Genomic DNA, 21914 nt, shown 5'->3' with positions numbered 1-21914 from the left:
AGCCAGTCGTTTCATGTACGCTGTTCCCGTTACACGTGCGTGCAGCAGATATATTTTTCAAACACCGTGTCCTCTTGGAGTGACAAGGAGGTTTTTTTTGTTTTGCATCCCTCGTTGAGCAGTTCCCGGCTTTGTGGGACTGGAGCCGGAATAACAATGATAACAGTCTGGCCGAGAGTGTAGCTGGTTGGTCTGCTTGCCGTCTGCTATTTCGGTCCGCCGTGTGGATGTGCCTCCGGCGGACCGGACCGCGGCGGGCCGTGACGTCGCATCACGTGACCGATCGGCCCGCAGACTTGGTCCGTCGTGTGGATCGGCCTTTAGGAACGTGTGTGAGCAGTGGCGGCGTAAGGGGACGGGAAAGGGGGAGTTATGCCGCTTAATTTCAGAGGGAGGGCGGGGGATCCCGCCCCCCTCCCCTACTCTGAGCACGTGCCTGGAACATATCCTATCCCTCAAGCCTGAGTCACTGGAGCAGAATGGATCAGGCGCTAGCTTGGCTGGCAGCAGCACAGTTCAATTTCACTGAATCAAGCGTGTTGAGTTTCCGCTTTCGAGACACAACAAAGCGCTCGCTCGACGCGCACTTGTGCGCTTGTGTTGCGGTAACAACTGATTGCCGCGCTGATACGGTGGCTGCGGGCCAAGTTTTACGCCCACTAAGTTACGCCCCCTAGGTTACGCATGGTAACCGTTTAACGATATTAGCGTCTCCGGCATGAGATTTCATTCATCACAAGGGTACCGCCATCGATATTAAAGGATGAGAATTGTATGACGCTCGGCACTGCAGTGGGCTCGGCGCAAAGTGCGCCTAAGTCACGGCCAGATAGGCCGGACGACCCTGGGCCGGACTCAGGACGTTGTAAAGTTCCACCGATTTCGCTCTGGTGGCATCGCATTCCTGCATGGCTTGCCACCGCCTCTACGCCATGCCCTACGCGTCGCGCAATCCTTCGTGACAAATCCGCCGTGAAGTTCCTGCTGGCAGCATTTCTGGTGCTGTGTTATCGTATACTTCGACGCGGCCAATGTAGAGACGCGCGAGAAGCATCGAAGATGCACTAGAGGAAATTCCCGCTCGAGCATATCGCGACAGAATGGAGCTTTTTTTTTTTCGTGCGCCACCGCAGATTATAATACTTACAGTCATTACGAGAAAGTGTTTAGCAAGCAGATCTTGCACAGGCAAGTGACTGTGCTCATGAAATGTAGCTTGTACAGCTTCGTGAACTGCAGCCTGCATGCTTTGTAGGCAAGGTTCTGACTGGTGTAGCAGAAGACGCAGGCCCTTTTGTCTTGCTGGTTGCTTTTTTAGTAGTTACGATAGACTGGATTTTTTACAAGTACTGCTCAAGGAGGGCACATGGGACCCGCAAACCAGGCCTCAGGCAGCACCTCATATTATATTAAAACAGGCAGCACAGATCTTCAGGGCGCCCAAAGGGCAGCGGGGGCATCAAAGCAGAACCAGGCCAGTCCCTGGGTAAGAGCTTCGGGGAGCCCCAACCCATGCACCAATCCAGGTTCTAGCGTTGGTGTGCCCATTGCCGCTTTTGTATCCTGGAGGCACCGCGAATAATACGAAATACTGACACGTTGTTACAACCAGTAAAAAACACGATTGAAGATATATAATCACCTCATGCCGCAAACTTGTGACGCTCAATTAAACACTACCTCGCCCCACGACTTCTTGAACACCATTCAGAATCTTGGTTGCTTTGTTTGCGTTAGCTGGTCCGCATAGTACTTGCCTTTTGCGCTTGCCTGCAGCTTAAGCTCTGAAAGCTGGGACAGGAAAGATCAGTTCCGCGTTCCTCTACGCAGCGTTGTGCGCTACCCAGCCATTGCTCGCCTTCGAGTATGTGTTCAAGCACCCGACGGCCAGGCAACGCGTGGGCATTATCGTGAGAGATAAAATCACTCGCGGAGTGAGAAAGCGTGGCGAGAGAGACACCCATCGATTTGCGAATTTTCAGTGATCTTGGGCGCCTATACGCAACGGAGAGATCAGCAATCCTGTATGCTTCTGAAACTATCCGCGTATCCGCACCACTACCGCTCAAAGCCAGGCGCAAGCGTCGTCTGCTGAGGCGCCTATTACATTGATAATATACATTATCAAGATTACATTGATAACATATCTCTGCTAAACGTACATAGGCAACTTAGCCCAAGTGAAATTTCGTTGCAGTTGGCCTTTAAATAGGGAATTACCTGAATTTCCATACTTTCCTAACTATTCTGAGTCATCTTCAAATGTATGATGGTCTTGAAAGCAACAAAGAGAAAGCCATTGAATAAACTCGGCTCCGCTCTTTTAAGTGAATTGCAAACAAATTTCATGAAAACCCTATATATTATGTCACTGCAAGAGGCTCTTCTTGCGGCTTAGACAAGTGCGCAAGCCCGCACTGCTTCAAGAACTTTCGGACTGGCATTTGTTTCATTGGTAACGTTACGCTGACGCCAATATTTGCGTTCACTATGTGCATGCTTGCACAAATTAATATCCGCGGCATCAATTAGTTTTTTCGCACTTGCCAGTGTGCTTCCAGTCAAAATTGAAGCTGAGAGTTCCTCGCCGCAGAAAGGTTCGGTTCTCAATTGTTCGCGTTTCAGTTTGGAGCATTGCACAGACACGTAGCGGTTAGTTTCACGTTACATTGATAATGTGCACAATCCGGTGATGACAGTTCACCCTTGCGTGGCAGCAGACGTACGCACAGAACGCCCAGGACCTCAGTCCGCCATCCGTAACGATGTCATTGTGCCTACGCCATCAGCGTGGTGCGTCCACTGCGGCGGCTATGTGAAACTGATGAAACGCTCACATTGCGTTACGCAAGAGTTTCGTGACTAGAAAAGAAAGAAGCATTGAATGCTCCTGATAAAACGGACACTTTCTATGAAAAGTCCGCGACATTCTAGTGAATGTTTTTCGCATTTTCTTACAATTTACGCGCTTAAGCAACAATATGCGCCACGCAAACTTGTTTATCGCTTTGATATATCTGAAATAAAAGATGCGGCTGAAATATTATGGTCTAACGCAACCCATCCCTGTTACTGTTGCCATTACACTCATAGGTTACAGCTTGATCTGGAAGGGCCAAGGAAGATAGCTAAAGTGCAAATAAAAATGTCATCAGCCTGCGCGGCGCATGTAACACAGTCCCAGTGTAATCTGGAGGAGTGGTTTCAGAGGAGCTCAATTTTCGGCACCACTCACTACATGGTCTTCGCGTCGAAGTCTCTTCGCGTCCTTTTCACCAGAGCGATCTGAACTGCCTGCGTGGTGTCAAGGGCGAGCTGCGGCTTGGGCTGCGGCTTGTCCTGCTCTCTGCAGAGGGGTCTGCTGAGACCGATATTTCCCCCTTGCAACTGCGCGCGTATAACTTTGCGATTCACTTCTTCAGTAGCGGTACCTACGTTACGAGGAGGTGCCATAAAGTGCACTGAATAGCAAACACAGGTATTCAGACTACGTGTCGCACATGCCACATGCCTTGATCCGTGGCATGACACGTTGCTGTTCATTATGATAATAATGATGGTTTATTGGCATCCCCTTGGAAACTGCCTGGTGACAAATAGTCACCAAGCCTGCTTGAGCTAACCAGGTCCATGCAGTTGTAGCATGCAAGTGCTATATGCAATTTTTACATGTTGGGACACCTGTTGGAATACAACGCAACTGCAATGGAAAATTTGTACGTATCGGCGCTACACGGCGCGTATGCTACATCGCGTGTCAAATGGCACGATACGATGCTAATGATGATGATGATTTTTTTAATGGCATTCCCTTTGAAACGGGACTGTGACAATCACCTAGCTTGCGTAAGTTAATGAGGTATGCCATACAAGTTTTTCATTACTTATGTACTTATAAATCTCCATAATCTTTCTTTTTTCTCGTGATTTCTCTATCTGTCTTGTACCGCTGCATATGAAACTGCTACATGGCGTGCCACCTGGTATAATAATATGCAAGTGCAATACAAATGGAGCACGTATAGGCGCCACGCGGCGCGCATATCACCTCTCAAGGCAATTGGCAGGACATGATACTACTGATGTTGATAATTTATTGACACCCCCTTTAAAGCGCGGTAGTGACATAGTCACGTAGGCAGCTTGATTTAATCAGGTGCACGATAACTTCTTTTTCTTCCTGAAACCTTCTTTACCAGCTACATGGCGTTCTATCTGGCCTAGTGATATGCAACTGCGATGCAAAATGTGCATGTATCGACTCTATGCGGCGCGCATGTCACGTGTTTCCTGGCGCGCTAGGACCTGTTTGAAGGGCAATTTTCGGCTGCATGCTGGCAAGTGCACTCGTGGCTCGCTGGCAGAGCAGCTGACTCCCACGCAGTGGACCTGGGCTCCGTCTCGGTGGGAACTGGAAACCCTTTTTCTCATTCCCGGTGATGTCTGTTACGGAGACGGGACACTGGTGGCGACGGCTGCTAAGGGGGACACCATCGACAACCGAAACGGGTATTGGAATGAGCCCATAACAGCTTACGCTGTAATATAACATACGCCTGGGGAAGCAGCAGAAACAGTAACGTTTGATGCGCTGATACTCAAGAACACAAGCTTGCTTTTCCCGATGTAGGGACCCTTTTACCGACGCTGACACCCACCATGCCAGTCCTTCATGGCACCATCATTCAGTATCCCTGCTGCTTATGCCGCAAGTAAGCTCAACTTCTCATCTGGTTGAAACAACGTTCATTGAGAGTGAGCGTCTCTTGTACTCTTCTTCTGGCAGAAATCGTGCGTTGCGAAGAAAACAGCGGCGACCAAGCTGATTATTCCCAGCATCTGGTAGTAGCTGTCGTACGATCCGGTTGCATCCCGAAAATGTCCTGCATATATAGAACAAACAATGAATGAATGAATGAATGAATGAATGAATGAATGAATGAATGAATGAATGAATGAATGAATGAATGAGAAAACATAAAACAAATGAATTTATGAATGAGGTTACTGCGGAAAGTACGGTGCATAGCCTAATTATCGGATGGAAGACATGTTTTGGAATGCATAGAGGATGGTGAAATAATACAGGACCTTAGCACATTCCGGGCACAATCGCGCACAAATTACAATTTCGCGTGTATCATGCCGAGTGTAGGAATAGTGCCCTATCACTGTGCCCTAATGTCATGCACTTCCAGAAATCTTCAAAAAGATTGAGCAAATGATGTCCCTCATCTTTGTCGGACCTCATTTGCAACAAAGCCGAAAAATTACACGCAAACGAATTAGCTTCGTGGAGGTAATTCGCTTCAACGTTGAGTTATTTGTTTTGTCATTTAGTTGGAGGGAAGAGTGCACTTGGGCGATATGTAAAATGCTGACAGCTCTATCAACAGCGATGACAGCCGTCATCATTCGGAGAGCGATTTTGATAGATTGGCTTTTTTGATAATTTTAGAAATGTAGGCAACTTCAGTATTGCGCTATTCTATAACAATTACTCTTTAATTGATATATGCAATTGACATAAAGAAATAGGGAAATAAGAAAACGCACACGGGCATGTACATACATTGATGACCATTCAGTTCAGCGCACTGCATTCGTGGCCAATGGTGGGCGAGAGAAAATATTTTGTACAGTCTGCACATAAGTGTTCAGGCAATGAAAACAAGCATTTAAATAAAACATTGAACCATACGAAGTAAACGCTAACCATAGCGTACGTATCAGATGGCTGTGCCTTGGGAAATTTGTTTGTTTGAAGACGTGTTAAATTTTTTCACAGATACATTCTCTCGGAAGTATTTGTCTTCAACCGGAAGGCAATGAGAAGTGGCGGGTATGGTTTCGGTGCGTAGGAGGAAGGTTGGCCCAACAGTGATGCTGGAGGGACGATTATCCGGTAGTGCCCTAATTGGAAGTCTCACGGAATGTCGACACGCATTGTTTGAATATTACGTGCGAAATGCAGCAGTCGCTTCCATCATTTACTACTTCGTTAAAGTACAATAGACTTTGCTTGGCTCAGACGAACGAAGAAGGAACGGTATTTTGCGTCCTAAGACAATGATCCAAACGATGGTGGTCAAAGTGCACTGCTTGCTCGTCATAACTTACGTCGACAATGCTGTTTCCTATGATGCGCGCTTCGGACCTAAGCTAAGACATACGAACGATGGCTCATTCGTTCTATAATTTTCAAGGCAAGCTTCTAAAACATTTTGTTACTGCAGTGTGCCTTATGTGTTGTGCCTAATAAACGCACCGCATGTGCGTCTCGTAATCGAAGCTCCATCTCTAGTAAGTTTGGCGGGAATTAACGTTATGCTTCGTGCACGCAACCATATAGTGAACAATGAAGCCTTTCAGTGAAAGCTTCGGGGAAAGCAGAATTCTGCCAAAGCAGGCCATGCATGCATTAGCTATAAAGGTAAGGTGTAAGGACAGAAAATTTAAACTCGTGATGCGATCTTGTTTATAGCTCTATTCCGCTTGCGGAACCGTCCACGTCTTGGGTGTTTCTTGCCACTCACGTTCTCGCATTACGTTGGGACTACCGCTCAGTAAATGGCTGGCGGAGACCTTACTATCCTACCATACGCGTACCTTAATGATGTAGACTAAACTGCCTTACAGATGCATACGGGCACTTCTCCCCAAAGCATGGCTGGGAAAATTACCTCAAGTAATTAAGCGCATGTGGGGCGTCAAGCAGTAACAGCTTTGGGATTGAGCACTCTGAATCTTATGGCTACCAGCGATGTGCCATGGCATGAAGAGGCGCAAGACTCTTTCTGTGCTAAATAGTTTACCTTCTACAACAAGCATATATGTTGTGGGGACGCCAGCCGCGTGGCCCCGGGCTGTGAGGCCATGGCCCTCATCCCGCAATGCAATATATATATATATATATATATATATATATATATATATATATATATATATATATTCATCAGCCTAGTTACGTCCACTGCAGGGCAAAGGCCTCTCCCATATTTCTCCAACTACCCCGGTCACGTACTACTTGTGGCCATGTGGTCCCTGCAAACGTCTTAATCTCATCCGCCCACCTAACTTTCTGCCGCCCCCTGCTAGGCTCCCGTTCCCTTCGAATCCTGTCCGCAACCCTTAATGATCATCGGTTATCTTTCTTCCTCATTACATGTGCTGCCCATGCTCCATTTCTATTTCTTGATTTCAACTAAGATGCCATTAACTCGCGTTTGTTGCCTCACCCAATCTGCTCTTCTCCGATCCCTTAACGTTACACCCATCATTCTTCTTTCCATAGTTCGTTGCGTCGTCCTCAATTTGAGTAGAACCCTTTTCGTAAGCTTCCAGGTTGCGGCCCCGTACGTGAGTACTGGTAAGACACAGCTGTTATACACTTTTCTCTTGAGGGATAATAGCAACCGTTGACGAAAAGTAAAGATGCCAGAAAAAGCGCACTAGACAGTACGTGAAATGTGCGACGGGCGTTATATACGAGATACCGCTGAAATGTGCGAAATCCTACATTGGACAAACAGGGAGATGTGCTAATGACCGGGCCCGCTAGCATGAATTGTCTGTACTCAACAAAGGTAATGGGCATTTACTTGCGCATTGCATGGTTTGCCTGGAAGGCAGATGCCAGCCACTACTGCGTGAGATAAAGATACTCGGTAGGAGTTCTGATACGTTAGCAAGAGAACTTTTGGAGGCATTTCACATAAAAGAGAAAGGCACGAGTTGTATTAGTGATATGTCTGTTTTTCTGTTTGAAAACGAGTTGCAACTGTTAAAAACGTCACTGTAATCACTCTGGGCAACACTGATGTACGCATGCGCATTTGTTCATTCTCTCTGCCTTGCTTTAAGAAGAAAATCAGTTGAAGTTCAGCGCTCAATCTGTAGTTTCGCACTCTCCCTCCCAAGTCATTATTTTCCTTTTTTGGCGCAACAATGTATTCATTAGATCCCAACCAACTCGCCCAGCTACAAGTTCTACTTAGTTTCGTGATCTGGCTCTCGTCATGCTGTCGTCGTCACGCCGTGCACTCTAACCCAAAGTTGCTTAACAGCTTTGGTCCCCAAAGATAGAGAGAGCAACCGAAGAAAGGCAGGGAGGTTACCTAGAGACGATTTCCCGGTTTGGTACCTTGCATTTGGCTGGGGGTCAATATAGGGATCGAAAAGAGGGGAAGAGGAGAGATAGAGAAAAAAAAACAGGACCAGGTAACATGAAAGGCGTTTCAATCAAAGCAGTTGCTCAGGCCGGTCGATTTGTAGAAGGGGATAAGCCCTGGCACGGCGTTTTGATGCTATATAAAGTCGCGTCGATATTGCAAAGTTATTTCTTCTGACAGAGGCTGGTCGCTGAACTGGTGCGGCATGACGGGAAGCAATTGCTTTGGCACCCTACTGTGCACACTGACAAAAAGAACACGCCAAATTATTTACCCATCAACGCAATCGCCACATGCTGCGGTGTCAACCATCCCTATGCGGAACGCGTTGGTGTTGGTGAACGCGATGCCAAACTATAGCCTACACAAAAGGGTCGCGTCACTTCGGAGAAGTCTTGGTGGAAGGCGACGGCTTAAGGAAGGATCCAAGTTGTGTAAACGGGCGTGCATATAATGTGGTTCATTCCGCTCTTATGTAGTGCCTCGGCATGCAAGTAGGAGGACCCTCCTTGCAGAATCTGTCCTAGACAGACAGCGGCATCGATAGGCGACTGTCTTTACATGAGCAGATCGAGCAGCTTGATCGCCACGTTCGTCGTCGATGATACCACAGTGAGTTGGTAACCAGTGAAAAAATATTTCATGTCATTCCTATTCGAGCTGCTGTATGGCCTCTGTGATTTCATATACTAGATACAATAAATTTTACTGTCCAACGGATAAGGTGATCTACCCACCCACCGACACGCAGGTCACGGGGCGAGTGCCCCCGCCTCAGATGCACGCTGGGAGTTCTTGGGTCCCAGCAGCCTCTTCAGCCAGTTGGACGAGCCGGAGCTGGAGCTCAGAGTCCGAGCTGCGCAGCAGGGTCTCCCAGGTGTCTCTACTACCTATTTTGTGCATTCCCCCGGGAGAGTACGGAAATTCTCACATTATGTGGTCGAGGGTCCGTCTCGCCCCACAAAGATTACATCTATCGCTCCTGACCTCGGGGAACATGTGGTTCGCCATAACCGGGTGTGGATACGTAGAAGTTTGTAGTCGTCTCCACGAGACTGCTTGTCTGTTGTTTAATTTTGGGTCTGGTTGGGATACCAGTCTACGAGCCAATCTATAATGATGCGCGATCTCCCCATATTTTAGCATGCGCTCTCCGCTCCCTCGGTCATTGAGGGGCCCCGCAGCGGCTCGGCGGTAGAGATCTCGAGCCAGCTCGTGGGCCACCTCGTTGCCGGGAACGGCTTCGTGCGCCGGAGTCCGAATTACTTCAATTTTTCTATCTAACTTTCTCTGGACTAGGATTCTGGCCGCTAAGGGCGAGATCCTTCCCTTGCTAAAATTTTGTATGGCAGTTTTGCTGTCACTGATCACAAATTTCGCGTCCGTTCCAGCGCAAGCTAATGCGATCGCAATTTCCTCGGCAACTTCTATGTTGCGCCCGCGCAGAGTGACAGCGGTCACGGGAATACCCCGGCCGCTGATGGCCGTTGCCATCGTAAAACTGCCGCTACCTCCCGCCGCGTCTACATAGAACACCTCGCGTTCCGAAATTTTACCGAATCTAATTTTTAATGCTTCGGCTCGTTTATGGCTCCTGTCTTTGCTATGTTCCGGGTGTATGTTTTTTGGATGTGGGGGGATAATCAGATTCTTTCTCACTTCCCTATCTACTTCCATCTTTTGGGTGGGGTCTCTGTCCGGATTTATTCCAGCTTTAGCCAATATGGCTCTTCCTGTCCTCGTGGTGCTAAGTCTCTCAATTTGAGAGGTTCGCACCGCTTCTGCCAGTTCTGCCCATGTGTTGTGCGCTCCTAGAGCCATCAGTCTCTCTGTTGATGTGCACATGGGCAGTCCAAGCGCTCCTTTTACGCATTTTCTCATTAGAGAATCAATCTTTTCTCTTTCCACCGCTTTCAAATCGAAGTATGGCGTTGCATAGCTCACCCGGCTGAATATGTACGCCTGTATTAGTTTAATTAAATTTTTCTTCTTTAGCCCTCGGCCTTTGCTGGCCACCCACCTAATTAGGCTCAGGGTCTGTATTGCGTGATTCTGCAGCCTCTTGACGGTCTCGCCATTGTGGCCGTGTGACTGGAGAATCAGGCCCAAGATTCTAATTTGCTCGACTATTGGTACCAACTTACCCGCCACTTTAATTTTGATCTCCGACGGTGCCTTGCACCTTAAATGTTTCGGATTGTATATAAACAATTCTGATTTCTGCGGCGAGCATGCTAGGCCTCTCTCGGCCGCGTAATCGACTAAGATGTCGGTGGCGGCCTGGAGCTGCTTTCGACGGCTGAATCACTTCCTCGGTTGACCCAGATGGTTATATAATCCGCATATTGACACGTGTACTTATCTTTATCGGGCGACCACGTTTCGCCGCTTAACAACTGTAATCGCACAGCGACGGACGCGCCTGCATGTATCCGACGTTTCTGGAAAGTTATCGATGCTTCTACCCGGCTGTCTGTTGTCGCCGAACCTTGTGTTATCTGATTTCATCGCGTAACGCGAATGGTGTAGAACTTTGTGGAAGGCACGCGGGTCCAAACGATTAGTCTGGAACATTCGACGACTGCTCTATAAAAGCCGACGCGCTTGACCCGCTGATCAGATTTTCGACGATCGCCGACTGTGTTTGCCGTTTTCGTTGTGCTATAAGTGTAGCCTGTTTTGTGGGCACAGGTTCGCCCAATAAAAATCTAGTTTTGCCTTTCACAGTATTGTTACTGTGTTCTTAACGTCACCACCACGTTACATATATATATATAGTATAGTATATAGTAAATATATATACATATATATAAATTTTATATAGTATATAGTAAATTTTACATATATAGTAAATTTTAATTACTAGAGCTTTGCCATTTGCTCGGGCAGTTCTCTCATAGCCACGTTGAAGAGTAGGGGAGACAGCACTGATCCCTGGGGCGTACCCTTACTCCAAGCTCAATTGTGCGGGATTCCAGCGTTTGGAACCTCATGCAGGCAGTTCTTCCCGTCAGGAAGTCCCTGATGTATCGATATGTCCCGTTACCTACATTATTGTTGTTCAGCCATTCCAGGACCACCTCATGCTTTACGTTGTCAAAAGTATTCGTGAGACCCAGTCCCAGAATTGCTTTTGCATCTCTAGACCTTGAGTCTATTATATCATGTTTGATTTGGAGCATGACGTCCTGCGTACACAAGTGAGGTCGGAACCCGACCATCTCATGTGTCCACAGATCGCCCTGCTCCTTGAAGCCCATCAGTCTGGTCTGGACGACGTGCTCCATCAATTTTCCCATGCATGAAGTTAAGGAAATTGGTCGTAAGTTTTCCAATTGCGGAGGCTTCCCGGGTTTGTGGGAGCTCGCCTTTATCGCAACTTTCCTGCATGTACTTCGTTAGATAACTAATGGAATCATCGTCTAAGTTCCTGAGCATATTGTTCGTTAGCCCGTCATGGCCCGGAGCCGACTTCGTTCTGAGTCTTACAATCTCTGCCCTCACTTCCGCTTCTTCTATGAACCCTTCGCCCGCACTACACAAGGCCTCATAGGATACTGCGCCATTTCGGCGGTGTAAATGACGAAGTGTCCCCGCTGGACTATGGTTCATCGTCTGCCCTTTCGCCCGCTGATGTCGTGCACGTTTCTAGGCCGAAAGCCTACTTCACCGCGACTTCGCCCCCGTAAACGCTACCGCCGAGACGGCGGCTTTCCGACAGGGGCCTGGTGTTACGGAACGGTGGGGCATAGTAAGAGTATGACTGGGAAAAAAGACAACGATTTGTCGAGAAGAGCGTGCGGCTGGTTGGGGCAGCCACCTTGTGCATTTAGTGTTGCTTCAACTTGCATATACTTGTAAATACACTTACGTTTCACCAAATCTGCCCCGTGGCAATATTGTCGCGGGGATGTATAATTGCGGTGCATATTTCAAACACCCTGGCGATATCCCAAGCTACCAGAAAAAGCAGGAAATATTGGGCTTGCTCAGCTACGACCATCGCAAAGCCCTTTTCTCTATGTGATATGGCACGGAAAAAGTAAGCTGGCACTATCCGGTCTCTTTATCTTCTAACGCTCCTCCTATCTTCACAGATAGGATCATATGTAGCCTGCACCCGTAGATAGTGGGCGCGCAGCAAAATTTAAGTTTTCCAACTTGCGCATTCTAAGGACTAGAGTGCGGGAAATAGGGTGCCACGAATTCGGTGCGATCCTAAATAATTTTAGGACATGGAAGTGGGCCACAACTTGGTGGCCTCCAAAAGTTTCATGTAAATAGCTGCAGTGCAGAATGTGACAAATAATTACGGAAAAATGTTTGTTCATAAGTCTTCTGTAAGCCATGATATTCGGGGAAAATTGCGTCCAATTCGCACAGGAATTCTACCGTGAAAAATCCACGTTCACTAATATCATAGTTTTGGTTTATAAAAGAACTTTGTAGCCTAAAAACTCGGCTTGTATGTTGGCCTTCATGCGAAAATATTATTACACAGATCCCGTTGACCAGTTCTACTTTGGTCCCAATAAGAGAAATACTCATGCTCTATCCCGAAGTTTACAATGGTTTCAGTACATTTTTCGCGTCAGTGTGTAGCACTTAGACGTTTTCCTAATTTTTACGTACTAAAAAAATATTTGTCTAGCTTGTACAATAATGAATCTCAAAGGTATCTTCATGCCATCCGGAAAAGAGATAGTTCAGTCATTCTAGACATTTATCACCCCTAAAGAAACAAAAGCAGCGTACTCCCGCAGTCTAGGGTTCTTGGACAGCAGGCAATCTTTAGAATGAGTTAAGCGTGCCTGCTGTGAACATGGCAGCTAGTGTGTTAGGATCCTCTTCCATATTTGTAATGACGAAGTACAATCGAATCACAATGCTTGGATAAACCAACCAAGCGCGCAAGCAAGGCACGCAACAATTTCGTTGTGCAGTTACCTATGATCACTGGGCTGACCAAGGACATCGGAACCATGGCGACGCCGACGATGCCACTGGAGGCCGCCGTCCTCTCCACTCCCAGGTATTCCGCGAGAAGCACGTACCGGATGCACAAGATGTATCCCTGCGCCACTCCCGCCAGTGTTGCTAACGCTAGCGCCGGCAAGATAAGATCCACTAGTGGCATTGTCATCATGCACACACCAAATGTCACCAAACTAAACGCGTACAGCGGTCGGCGGGTGAAAGGCACACAGTCCGCTAGCACTGGAACTATGATACGGCCCACAAGTTGGCCTGCTGAAGAGAATGTCACCAAATGTTGGGCGCTGCCAAGCTCGAAGCCTTTGTCGACTCCGTAATCCACGATTGTACTGAGGAACTCGACGCCAGTGTAGTCTCCAACAAGGATGGCTCCAAGCAGAACGTAAAATGAAGGCGTGCTGAAGAGGGCCAGGACATGCTTCAAGGTGCTGCTCTCGGGCTGGGCCGCTTCGTCCGTGAGGTCGGAGCACCGTCGGTTTTCTGAGCTTCCATAAAACAATGGGCACCAAGGTAAAATTATTTGTGCTGAAGTGGCATTAAGGATGCAAATTAAGGCTACGGTATTTGCGAAGCAACAGATACGGAAATGAGCTATATCTTGCCAAGCGTACGTCACAGCAGTGATAAAATCCTGCTTCAACGAGTCACTTTGCCATTGTTATTATATTGACCAGCAAGCAAGAATGTCTGGTTAATGTAAACAAAACGACTGTATTAACTCTTCCATGGCGAACAGCAATAAGCATTTCGCGGCAAAGATTACTGAGGTTATTCCGAGCAGACATTATGACGTTCGATGTATGATATACAACCATTTAAATCCCATAATCTAAATAGCTGTCAAAATGCGGTTGCATTACCTTTTCCAAGATGCGTTGCCGTCGCCAGTTGCTCCATAATTCCTTTCCGTGGGAAGTGCATTTTCAAGACATCCATGGCTGTTTTGTTTGCAAGGAAGTCTGATTGGGGAAGGGTTCCAGGCCAGCATAACAATCACGAACGAGTTCAAGAGAATTCCACCGTACAACAGCAATGCTCCTTTCAGGTCATAAAATTTCATCAGCCCGGTGAGTACGAATTGGCTGACGACAGCTGATAAGCCATATGCGATGAAAATGAATGATGTGGCGATGGTCCGGTACTTGACAAAATGTAGTAGCGTGTATACTGTGGAAGAGGTGAGGAAGATTCCATGTCCCAAGCCTGCGTGGTACAACAGTGCATTTTCTTCGTTGCTCTTTAAGTTTGCTCAAGCCGGAAATTTTCCCTTCAGTGCAATATTCTCGGCACTAACTAGTGAAGCTTAAGATACGCAACTATGTCTACGAATCCAAAATTACATAAAATAATACTCTTACTATTTTCTTAGAGCTAAGCATGATTTTTGAAACTTTATGAATGAGTATTCTAACTTACGTGAGAAATTTATTGTCGTGTAACATTCAAAGGTAATGATAAAAGTTTTGTAAAGCAATTACTGTTTCATTAGGTCAATATCGAGGAGGTAGGTTGTGCATTCTTATTGCTCGACTATACTGAGCGGATGCTGGCTGCGTTAGACTTCCAGGCTTATTATTTGACATATCATCAAATAACACACCAATATCATGGCAAAACGGACAGAAGCTTTTTTTGCTGCAGCACCAAAGGAACGCGCTGCAGGTGCAGTCGTTCATTTACCTATGCTGAATGAATTTATGACTGCCCTTTATTTTACGCAGCTGGATCAACGTCCAATTTAAATTTACATCTTCCACGAAGAACTAGAACGGCAAAATCTATCTCACGATGACTGTCGACCAATGTCTCACGATGAATAATGCGCTTCGTATTAAAGCAATGCAGCTACAGAACGTACTGCCGCCGCCGAAATGCATTTGTATGAGGCCTACAGTGCAGTGAGATTCGTGCTCGCCTTTCGCTACAAAGGCTGCGGGCCATCTAGCGGGACCACCGCGAAGCCTGCACGTGGCCTCCTAAATGCAGGGCGCGCCGCGGGATGCGCTGAGAAACGCATCGTGCGGCGGTCGGCCTCCTCCCTTGCGCATTATTCTGCACCAGCTGCGCCATATATGGCGCGTGCCGAGACGTCCACGCGTGTCCTGCGAAACGAGATGTGCGGCATGCAGCTCGGTGCGAACGCTGAGAATTGTTCCCTCTCTGGCCGCAAACCCAGTGGCGCATACACAATGGAGCAATATGGCGAGACGTTAATTGAAGAGTGGCACATACATAGGCCATTTATGGCACTGCTCGCAAAAGCGTTGACCTGAAAGAGGGTCATTTAAACGCGCACGCACCGAAAGCAATTGTGCCTTAGATTGCTAAAGTGCTATGTTATTATTGCGAAAGCTTTACGTGTCTCACTACGCGAAAATACGGCGTGATCGTTGACAGCGTGACCGAGCGATGGCATCAAAAATGACCGATGGCCCAAAGAGTTAAAGCAAAAAAAAGATGCTCGGATAGACGTCAGATTTGTCACGCAGGTCCCTGTAGGCAAAGTGAATGAATTGCTTTGAAAAGAAAAGTCAGTACATTGCGGTTTGGGTGGGAATGTAACCTGGCCGTCCGGAATGCGAGACGAGCACGCTTTCCCGACGTCATGGTGGCTGCACGGTTCTGACTCACTAAAGGCGAGTCTAGTGCGTGCGCAATGGCGCACATACTAGACACGACTATCATGCCATGATCGCCATGCCGCCGTTTTGCCATCATGATGAGTTCAGTAATGTCTTCGCATTGTCGTCACACTCCCGTCGCCATGCCGCCTTCGTCTTTTTATCGACGTCAGTGCTTTTTGGTCATCCGTCGTAATATGGTAGTCCACTTTCAGTCGTGATTATGCAGCCATGATTATGCCATCGTAGTTATTCCGTCGTGAGACAGCTGCTATTATGCATCCAGTGTCATGACGCTGTCGTCATGCTAACGTGGTTGTGCAAATGTCGTCACTCCAGCTTCGTCATGCGACTCGCCTCATGCCGTCATTGTCAAGCCATCAATATAATGCATGCTTCGCGCTGCAGTCATCTTTATTCAATTTTTGTGACACAGTCGTCGCCATCTCTTTGTCCTCACCCTGTTGTCATGCCGTCGTCGTCATACTGCCTTCGTCCACCATCGACGTTATGATGGCGCCACGCATTGCCAGTAAATCTATATTCAATCATCTAATCCATGCACGTTCAATCGTGAATATGCCTTCGTTGTAATTACGTCGTGGCCGTGGCGTCGTTGTGAGACGGTCGTTTTAGGCATCCGTTGTCACACCTTCTTCGTCAGGCCACCATGGTCGTTCCATCGTCGTCATGTCAGCTTCGACATCCGTTTGTTGTCAGACTCTCGTCATTATGCCAGCGTCGTTACAGTCGCTAGGTTGTGTTACGCGACCGCTCTGTCCGGTGAACAGTTTGTCACTCCGGAAAAAACCATCTCGAAAGCCCGGATGCTTCATGTACGCCGAACACCCCCGCAACTGTCGAAGAAATGCCTAGGAGGCCGCAACGGCGAAAATACCTTTGTGTGCACATCCTCGCTCCTTACCTACGGCGCGCGCGACGCCCTAATGTTAACGCAGACTCGCCAGTGCTGTCTTCCTTCAACGAGCAGGACGGTTAAGCTTCATGTGTGTATTTGCCCCTTCTCCGCCTCGGCAAGGAAGACGCCAGCAGTGCCTCTGTGTGTGTGTGGTCGCATCAAAGCCTTTCCCTCTGCAGGCCTCAGTGCTTTTTCCTCTGCAGGCCTAGTGGCAAATAGAAAATTCGTTGGAGTGGCTTCGATGTACTGTACTGAGGGGCACCGTCGTAAGGGCCAGCTTAATGTCGAAATTTTTTCCCACACAAATTCAAGCGTTTTTATTACATGAAATAGAGCATCAAATTATTATTCCTAACTATGCATTGCACTTTTGAGTATTACTCTGCTTTCTCTTTTTGCCATTTTGAACACAAAATCTCCATGTTTAGAGTGGCGCCTGGCACTGGCGAAAACGCCGAGAGCAAGTGGGGCTATACTAATCCAGGTAAAACAAGACCCACTAAGCTTCAACAAGGCACTCAATCACCAGAACAGGAATCCACCTCCCGGGTGGAGTATCCGGCCACTCCCTCCCAAATGACTCACGCAATTACAGAATGGCCCGCAGTCCCCCGCGGCTGCGGAGTACCTGACGGGGCCGGTGGTCAAGCATGTAACACAGCAGAGGCTGCTAGACATCTCTGGACCCGGACAGATCGCCAATGGAAACTGATTTTTGCAACGTTTAACACCCCAACCCTCTCTAGTAAAGCTAGCGTGGCGGACTCTTTGACGAACTATCAGGCATGGTTTGGGATATCACTGGCCTTAGTGAGGTTAGAAGAACTGATAAAGTTTTTACATTGCTGACAAATGGCCACGTCCTCTGGTATAGGAGACAACCAGATAAGAAACAGTTCATAGTAGGACCCCTCATCCATAAGGTCATAGCGGGCAACATTGACGAATTCTACAGCATTAATGAGAGGGTAGCAGTAGTCGTAATAAAGCTAAATAGGCGGTATAGAATAAAGGTAGTACAAGCCTAAGCTCCAGCCTCCTGTCGCGATGATGAATAAATAAAAAGTTTCATGAATATGAGGAATTAGCGATGCGAGAAGTGCGAACTCAGTATACTGTAGTCAAGGGCGACTTCAATACAAAAGTGGGAAAAATGCAGGCTCGTGAACAAGCAATTGGCAACTACGGCGTGAATTGTAGGAACACTCGAAGAGAGATGTTGGCGGATTTTGCGGAAAAGAATAAGCTGCGATTAATGAAAATCTTCTTCAGGAAGCGTTGAAACAAAAAGTGGATCTGCAAAGAGCCTTAATGATGCAACAAGAAATGAAATTGATTTCATACTGTCTGCCGATCCCTGCATAGTGCAGGTGGCCGAAGTGTTAGGTAGGGTAAAGTGCAATGATTTCATGGTACTCAGGGCTAAGATTCACCTCACTTTGAAGAGAAAAGTGGTAAAATTGGTCAAGAAGAAACAGGCCAACCATCACGCAGTAAGGGTAAAAGCAGATCAATTCAAGTTTGCACTTTCAAACAACTTTGCAGGCTTAGAACAGAGAGATGAAGGTGACATAGGCGCATACAGATCTCCCAGGTAACCAAGGACCTAATAAAGAAACGACAAAGAATGGAACTGTCGAACTCAAGAGATCAGACAGAATTCGCGGAACTGTCAAAACTGATCAACAAGGAGAAAATGAGGTATATTTGAAATTATAACATGAGAAAGACTTGGGAAGCAGTAAAAAATGGACGCAGCCTAAAAACAGTGAAGGAAACAAGGCTTTGGACAAACGAAGATGCCTGTGCCGAAAGATAGACAGGGTAATATCATCAGCAATCTCGATGATATAGTAAAAGCAGCTGAAGAATTCTATACTAAGCGGTACACTACCCAAAGCAAAAACGATACCCCCATTCAAAGGAGTTATGAACAGGTTAAAGAGGCTCCTTATATAACTAGCGATGAAGTTAGAAGGGCCTTGCAAGACATCAAACGGGGAAAAGCGGCAGGAGAGGATGGACTACCAGTCGATTTATTATAACATGTTGGAGACACAATGCTTGAAAAACTAGCGGCCCTTTATACTAACTACTTATCGACTTGAAGGGTCCCAGAGAACTGGAAGAATGCCAAAATTATACTAATCCACAAAAAGGGAGACGTTAAAGAATTGAAAAATTATAAAGCCATCAGCTTACTTCCAATATTTTATAAAATATTCAGCAATATAATACACAATTGAATAATAGCAACAATCGACTTTAGTCAACCAAGGGAACAGGCAGGTTTCAGGAAGGGATACACTGCAATGGATATCCATGTCATCAATTAGGTGATCCAGAAATCTGCAGAGTACAATAAGCTTCTCTCTGTGACTTTCATAGATTACTAAAAGGCAATTGGTTCAGTCGAGATACCAGCAGTCATAAAGGCATTACGTAAGCAAGGAGCACAGGACACTTAGGTAAGCATCTGGGAAATTATCTAGAGATTTCACAGCAACCTTAATTCTCCACGAGAAAAGTAGGAAGATACCTATAAAGTAAGCAGTCAGAGAAGGAGACACAATATTTCCAATGCTATTTACCGCATGCTTGAAAGAACTATTCAAGCTATTAAACTGATAAGGCTTAGGAGTAAGGATCAACGGCGAATATCTCAGCAACCTCAGATATGCAGATGACATTGTCCTGTTCAGCAACACTGGGAACGAATTACAACAAATGATTGAGGACCTGAACAGAGAGAGTATAAGAGTGGATTGAAGAATATTATGCTGAAGACAAAGATAATGATCAATAACCGGGCATGGGTTCATGGTGGCCAGCCAGCCTCTAGAGTCTGGGTACTAGTACCTTTACCTAGGTCAATTACTTACAGGGGATCTTGAGCATGAGAAGGATACTTAGAGAAGAATAAAAATGGGTTGGAGCGCATTCGGCATCTCAGATACTGACTGGAAGCTTATCATTACCATTAGAAAGAAATGTGTACAATCAATGCATTCTACTAGTGCTGACATATGGGGCGGAAACTTGGAAATTGACAAAGAAGCTCGAAAACTAGTTAAGGACCTCGCAAGGAGCGATGGAAAGAAAAATGTCGGGCTTAACTTTAAGAGACAGGAAGAGAGCGGTGTGGATCAGAGAGCAAACAGAGATAGCCGATATTCTAAATGACATTAAGAGAAGGAAATGGAACTGGGCAGATCATGTAGTGCGTAGTTTAGATAACTGGTTGGCCATTAGAATTATACACCGGGTGCCAAGAGAAGGAAAGCGCAGTCTAGGGCCGCAGAAGGCTAGGTGGAGTGATGAAATTAAGAAATTCGCAAGCGCTAGTTGTAATTGGTTGCCGCAGGACAGGGGTAATTGGAGATCTCAGGGAGAGGCCTTCGTCCTCCAGTGGTGATAAAATAGGCTGATGGCGATGATGAATGACTTTTGAGTATTACTCTGCTTTCCTTTTTATTGCCACTTTAAACCCAAAATAACGTTCAGCATCGACGACCGCCCACGTGACCTCTGGCCTGCATTTAAAATTTTACCGGTATTTTCGCGGGCTCGGAAGGCACGGATTCATTGGTTCGTACACTTAAGATGATTGCTTATTTTTTGCTAAAGCCAGTTTATTGCACTTCGTTATCTCTCGTTATTTAACTTGGGGTGAAGTGACGTGTTTGCGAGTGGAGATGTGAGCCTGAAGGCTAGGTTTCGGCCGTGAACAACACAGAACATGTCTGCAACGAAACGGGAGCGGGATCTTGCTGCAACTGAGGACGGCAGTACCGGTGAGTCGTTTTATATCGCTGCTTGAATGTTTATGTATTATTCGCGTTGTTAGCTCAAATGCGGAGACAAGTTAACGACCCTCCGTGGCTGTTTCCGAAATAAATCTTTAGTTGTGAGGCCACCGTTATGCACGCAATCAGGAAAGAGAAAGCGATATCGGAACGCCCGTCGCATTTTTCAATTCGTTGTAGCCATGGCCATGGGCGACTGAGTAACCTCATCAATATATTCGCTTTTTCGAGTCTGAGGGCAACTTCTTTCGTCCAAAAAACCGAATAACCCTTGGGTAAATTGAAGTGAAAGTAGTTATTTCAATGTATCGAACCGTTGCACGCATGATAATTCATTGATATTGCGTACTTGTTGGCTGCAAATGTTCTCGCTGTTCAGTTTACCATCAGGCATATTTTTTAGCAGTAGGGAAGCAGCGTATGCCCTTTGGGCAGAAAAAGAATGCAATAGTTCAAATATCTTTCATGCATTTGCTTGTGGAACCAGCTGGCCTAGAACACTTGCAGAGCAGGGTGGCTTCTTTCTTTAATGCAAGCTTCCTCATTCTTATATTTAATGCTTATTATCGTTCATGGCTGCTCTTCTTGCTCGATAGGCTGGGTTTTTGTGCAAGTAACAGTGAAATGATCGATTGCAGAATCTGCTTTCGCTGCTGTCCCATTTGGTCGTAGTCGCTGTGTTACGTTTCTCACATGTGACAACTTGGTCAATTGCACTGGGAAGCAGTCTCTGTAGGTAAGCACCTGCTGCTGCAGTCCAGCACAGCGACATAGATTCCCAGTTAGCACGTACCCTGGCTGGTTCTCCCCGTTCGTTCTTTCCTGCTGCAGCCGTGTGCAAAATTTCTTGTGGCGCTCGTTGGCTGTGACTTGGCGTGACATGAGATTAGTACGCATCATTGTATGGTAGGGAGTGTATGAAGTTCATACCGACTTGGGTGTAAAGGCCCGCAAAAGTGGCTGCCGTAGGTGATGCCCACGAAACCGACCATGCCGATTTTGAGAGGAAGCGGGGCACCAAATGTGAGCGACACATTAGTGGCCCCCGAAAGCACAAAAACAAAAGCGCAGGTTGGAATGAAGGTAAGGCTAAAATGCTGGGTAGTCCATTTCGCTGTGTCGGCTGCAGCAGCAGATGCCTTGGTCACCCGATTGCTTAGCAATGCAACTTGCTCACCTTCAGCGGTGACTGCTGATGCAAACTTGTAAGACACTCTGTCCAATCAGCTCGTCATGATGTTTGTTATTTGTCATCAGACCATTATCTGTGACGAAGGCAAGCACTATGCCTGTAGTCAGATGGTTGTATGCGCCGTAAGCGACACGTGTACGTGAATGCTCAGTGCTGTTATGTGGTTTATAGCCAATGTATAGTGTATTGTCTGAACCGTATGCGCTGATT

The 21914-nt window shown here is 46.8% G+C and overlaps 1 protein-coding gene across 1 annotated transcript in view; it reads right to left on the bottom strand.

Annotated features, from left to right (window-relative positions):
• Positions 1–4071: 4071 nt before the first annotated feature.
• The window catches only part of LOC129383019 (monocarboxylate transporter 1-like), a 34200-nt gene continuing 16357 nt past the window's right edge, over positions 4072–21914 (bottom strand). Inside the window, exons 3-5 of the mRNA XM_055067205.1 lie at positions 14027–14369; positions 13119–13651; positions 4072–4883 (exon numbers count right to left, since the gene is read on the bottom strand). Coding sequence (XP_054923180.1) covers positions 4747–4883; positions 13119–13651; positions 14027–14369 — 1013 coding nt within the window. The 3' untranslated portion in view covers positions 4072–4746. The remainder of the gene's footprint in view (positions 4884–13118; positions 13652–14026; positions 14370–21914) is intronic.

Source organism: Dermacentor andersoni, chromosome 3, assembly GCF_023375885.2.
Source record: "Dermacentor andersoni chromosome 3, qqDerAnde1_hic_scaffold, whole genome shotgun sequence".
NCBI classification, from domain to species: Eukaryota; Metazoa; Arthropoda; class Arachnida; order Ixodida; family Ixodidae; genus Dermacentor; species Dermacentor andersoni.
This window is presented reverse-complemented; position numbering and strand designations above follow the sequence as displayed.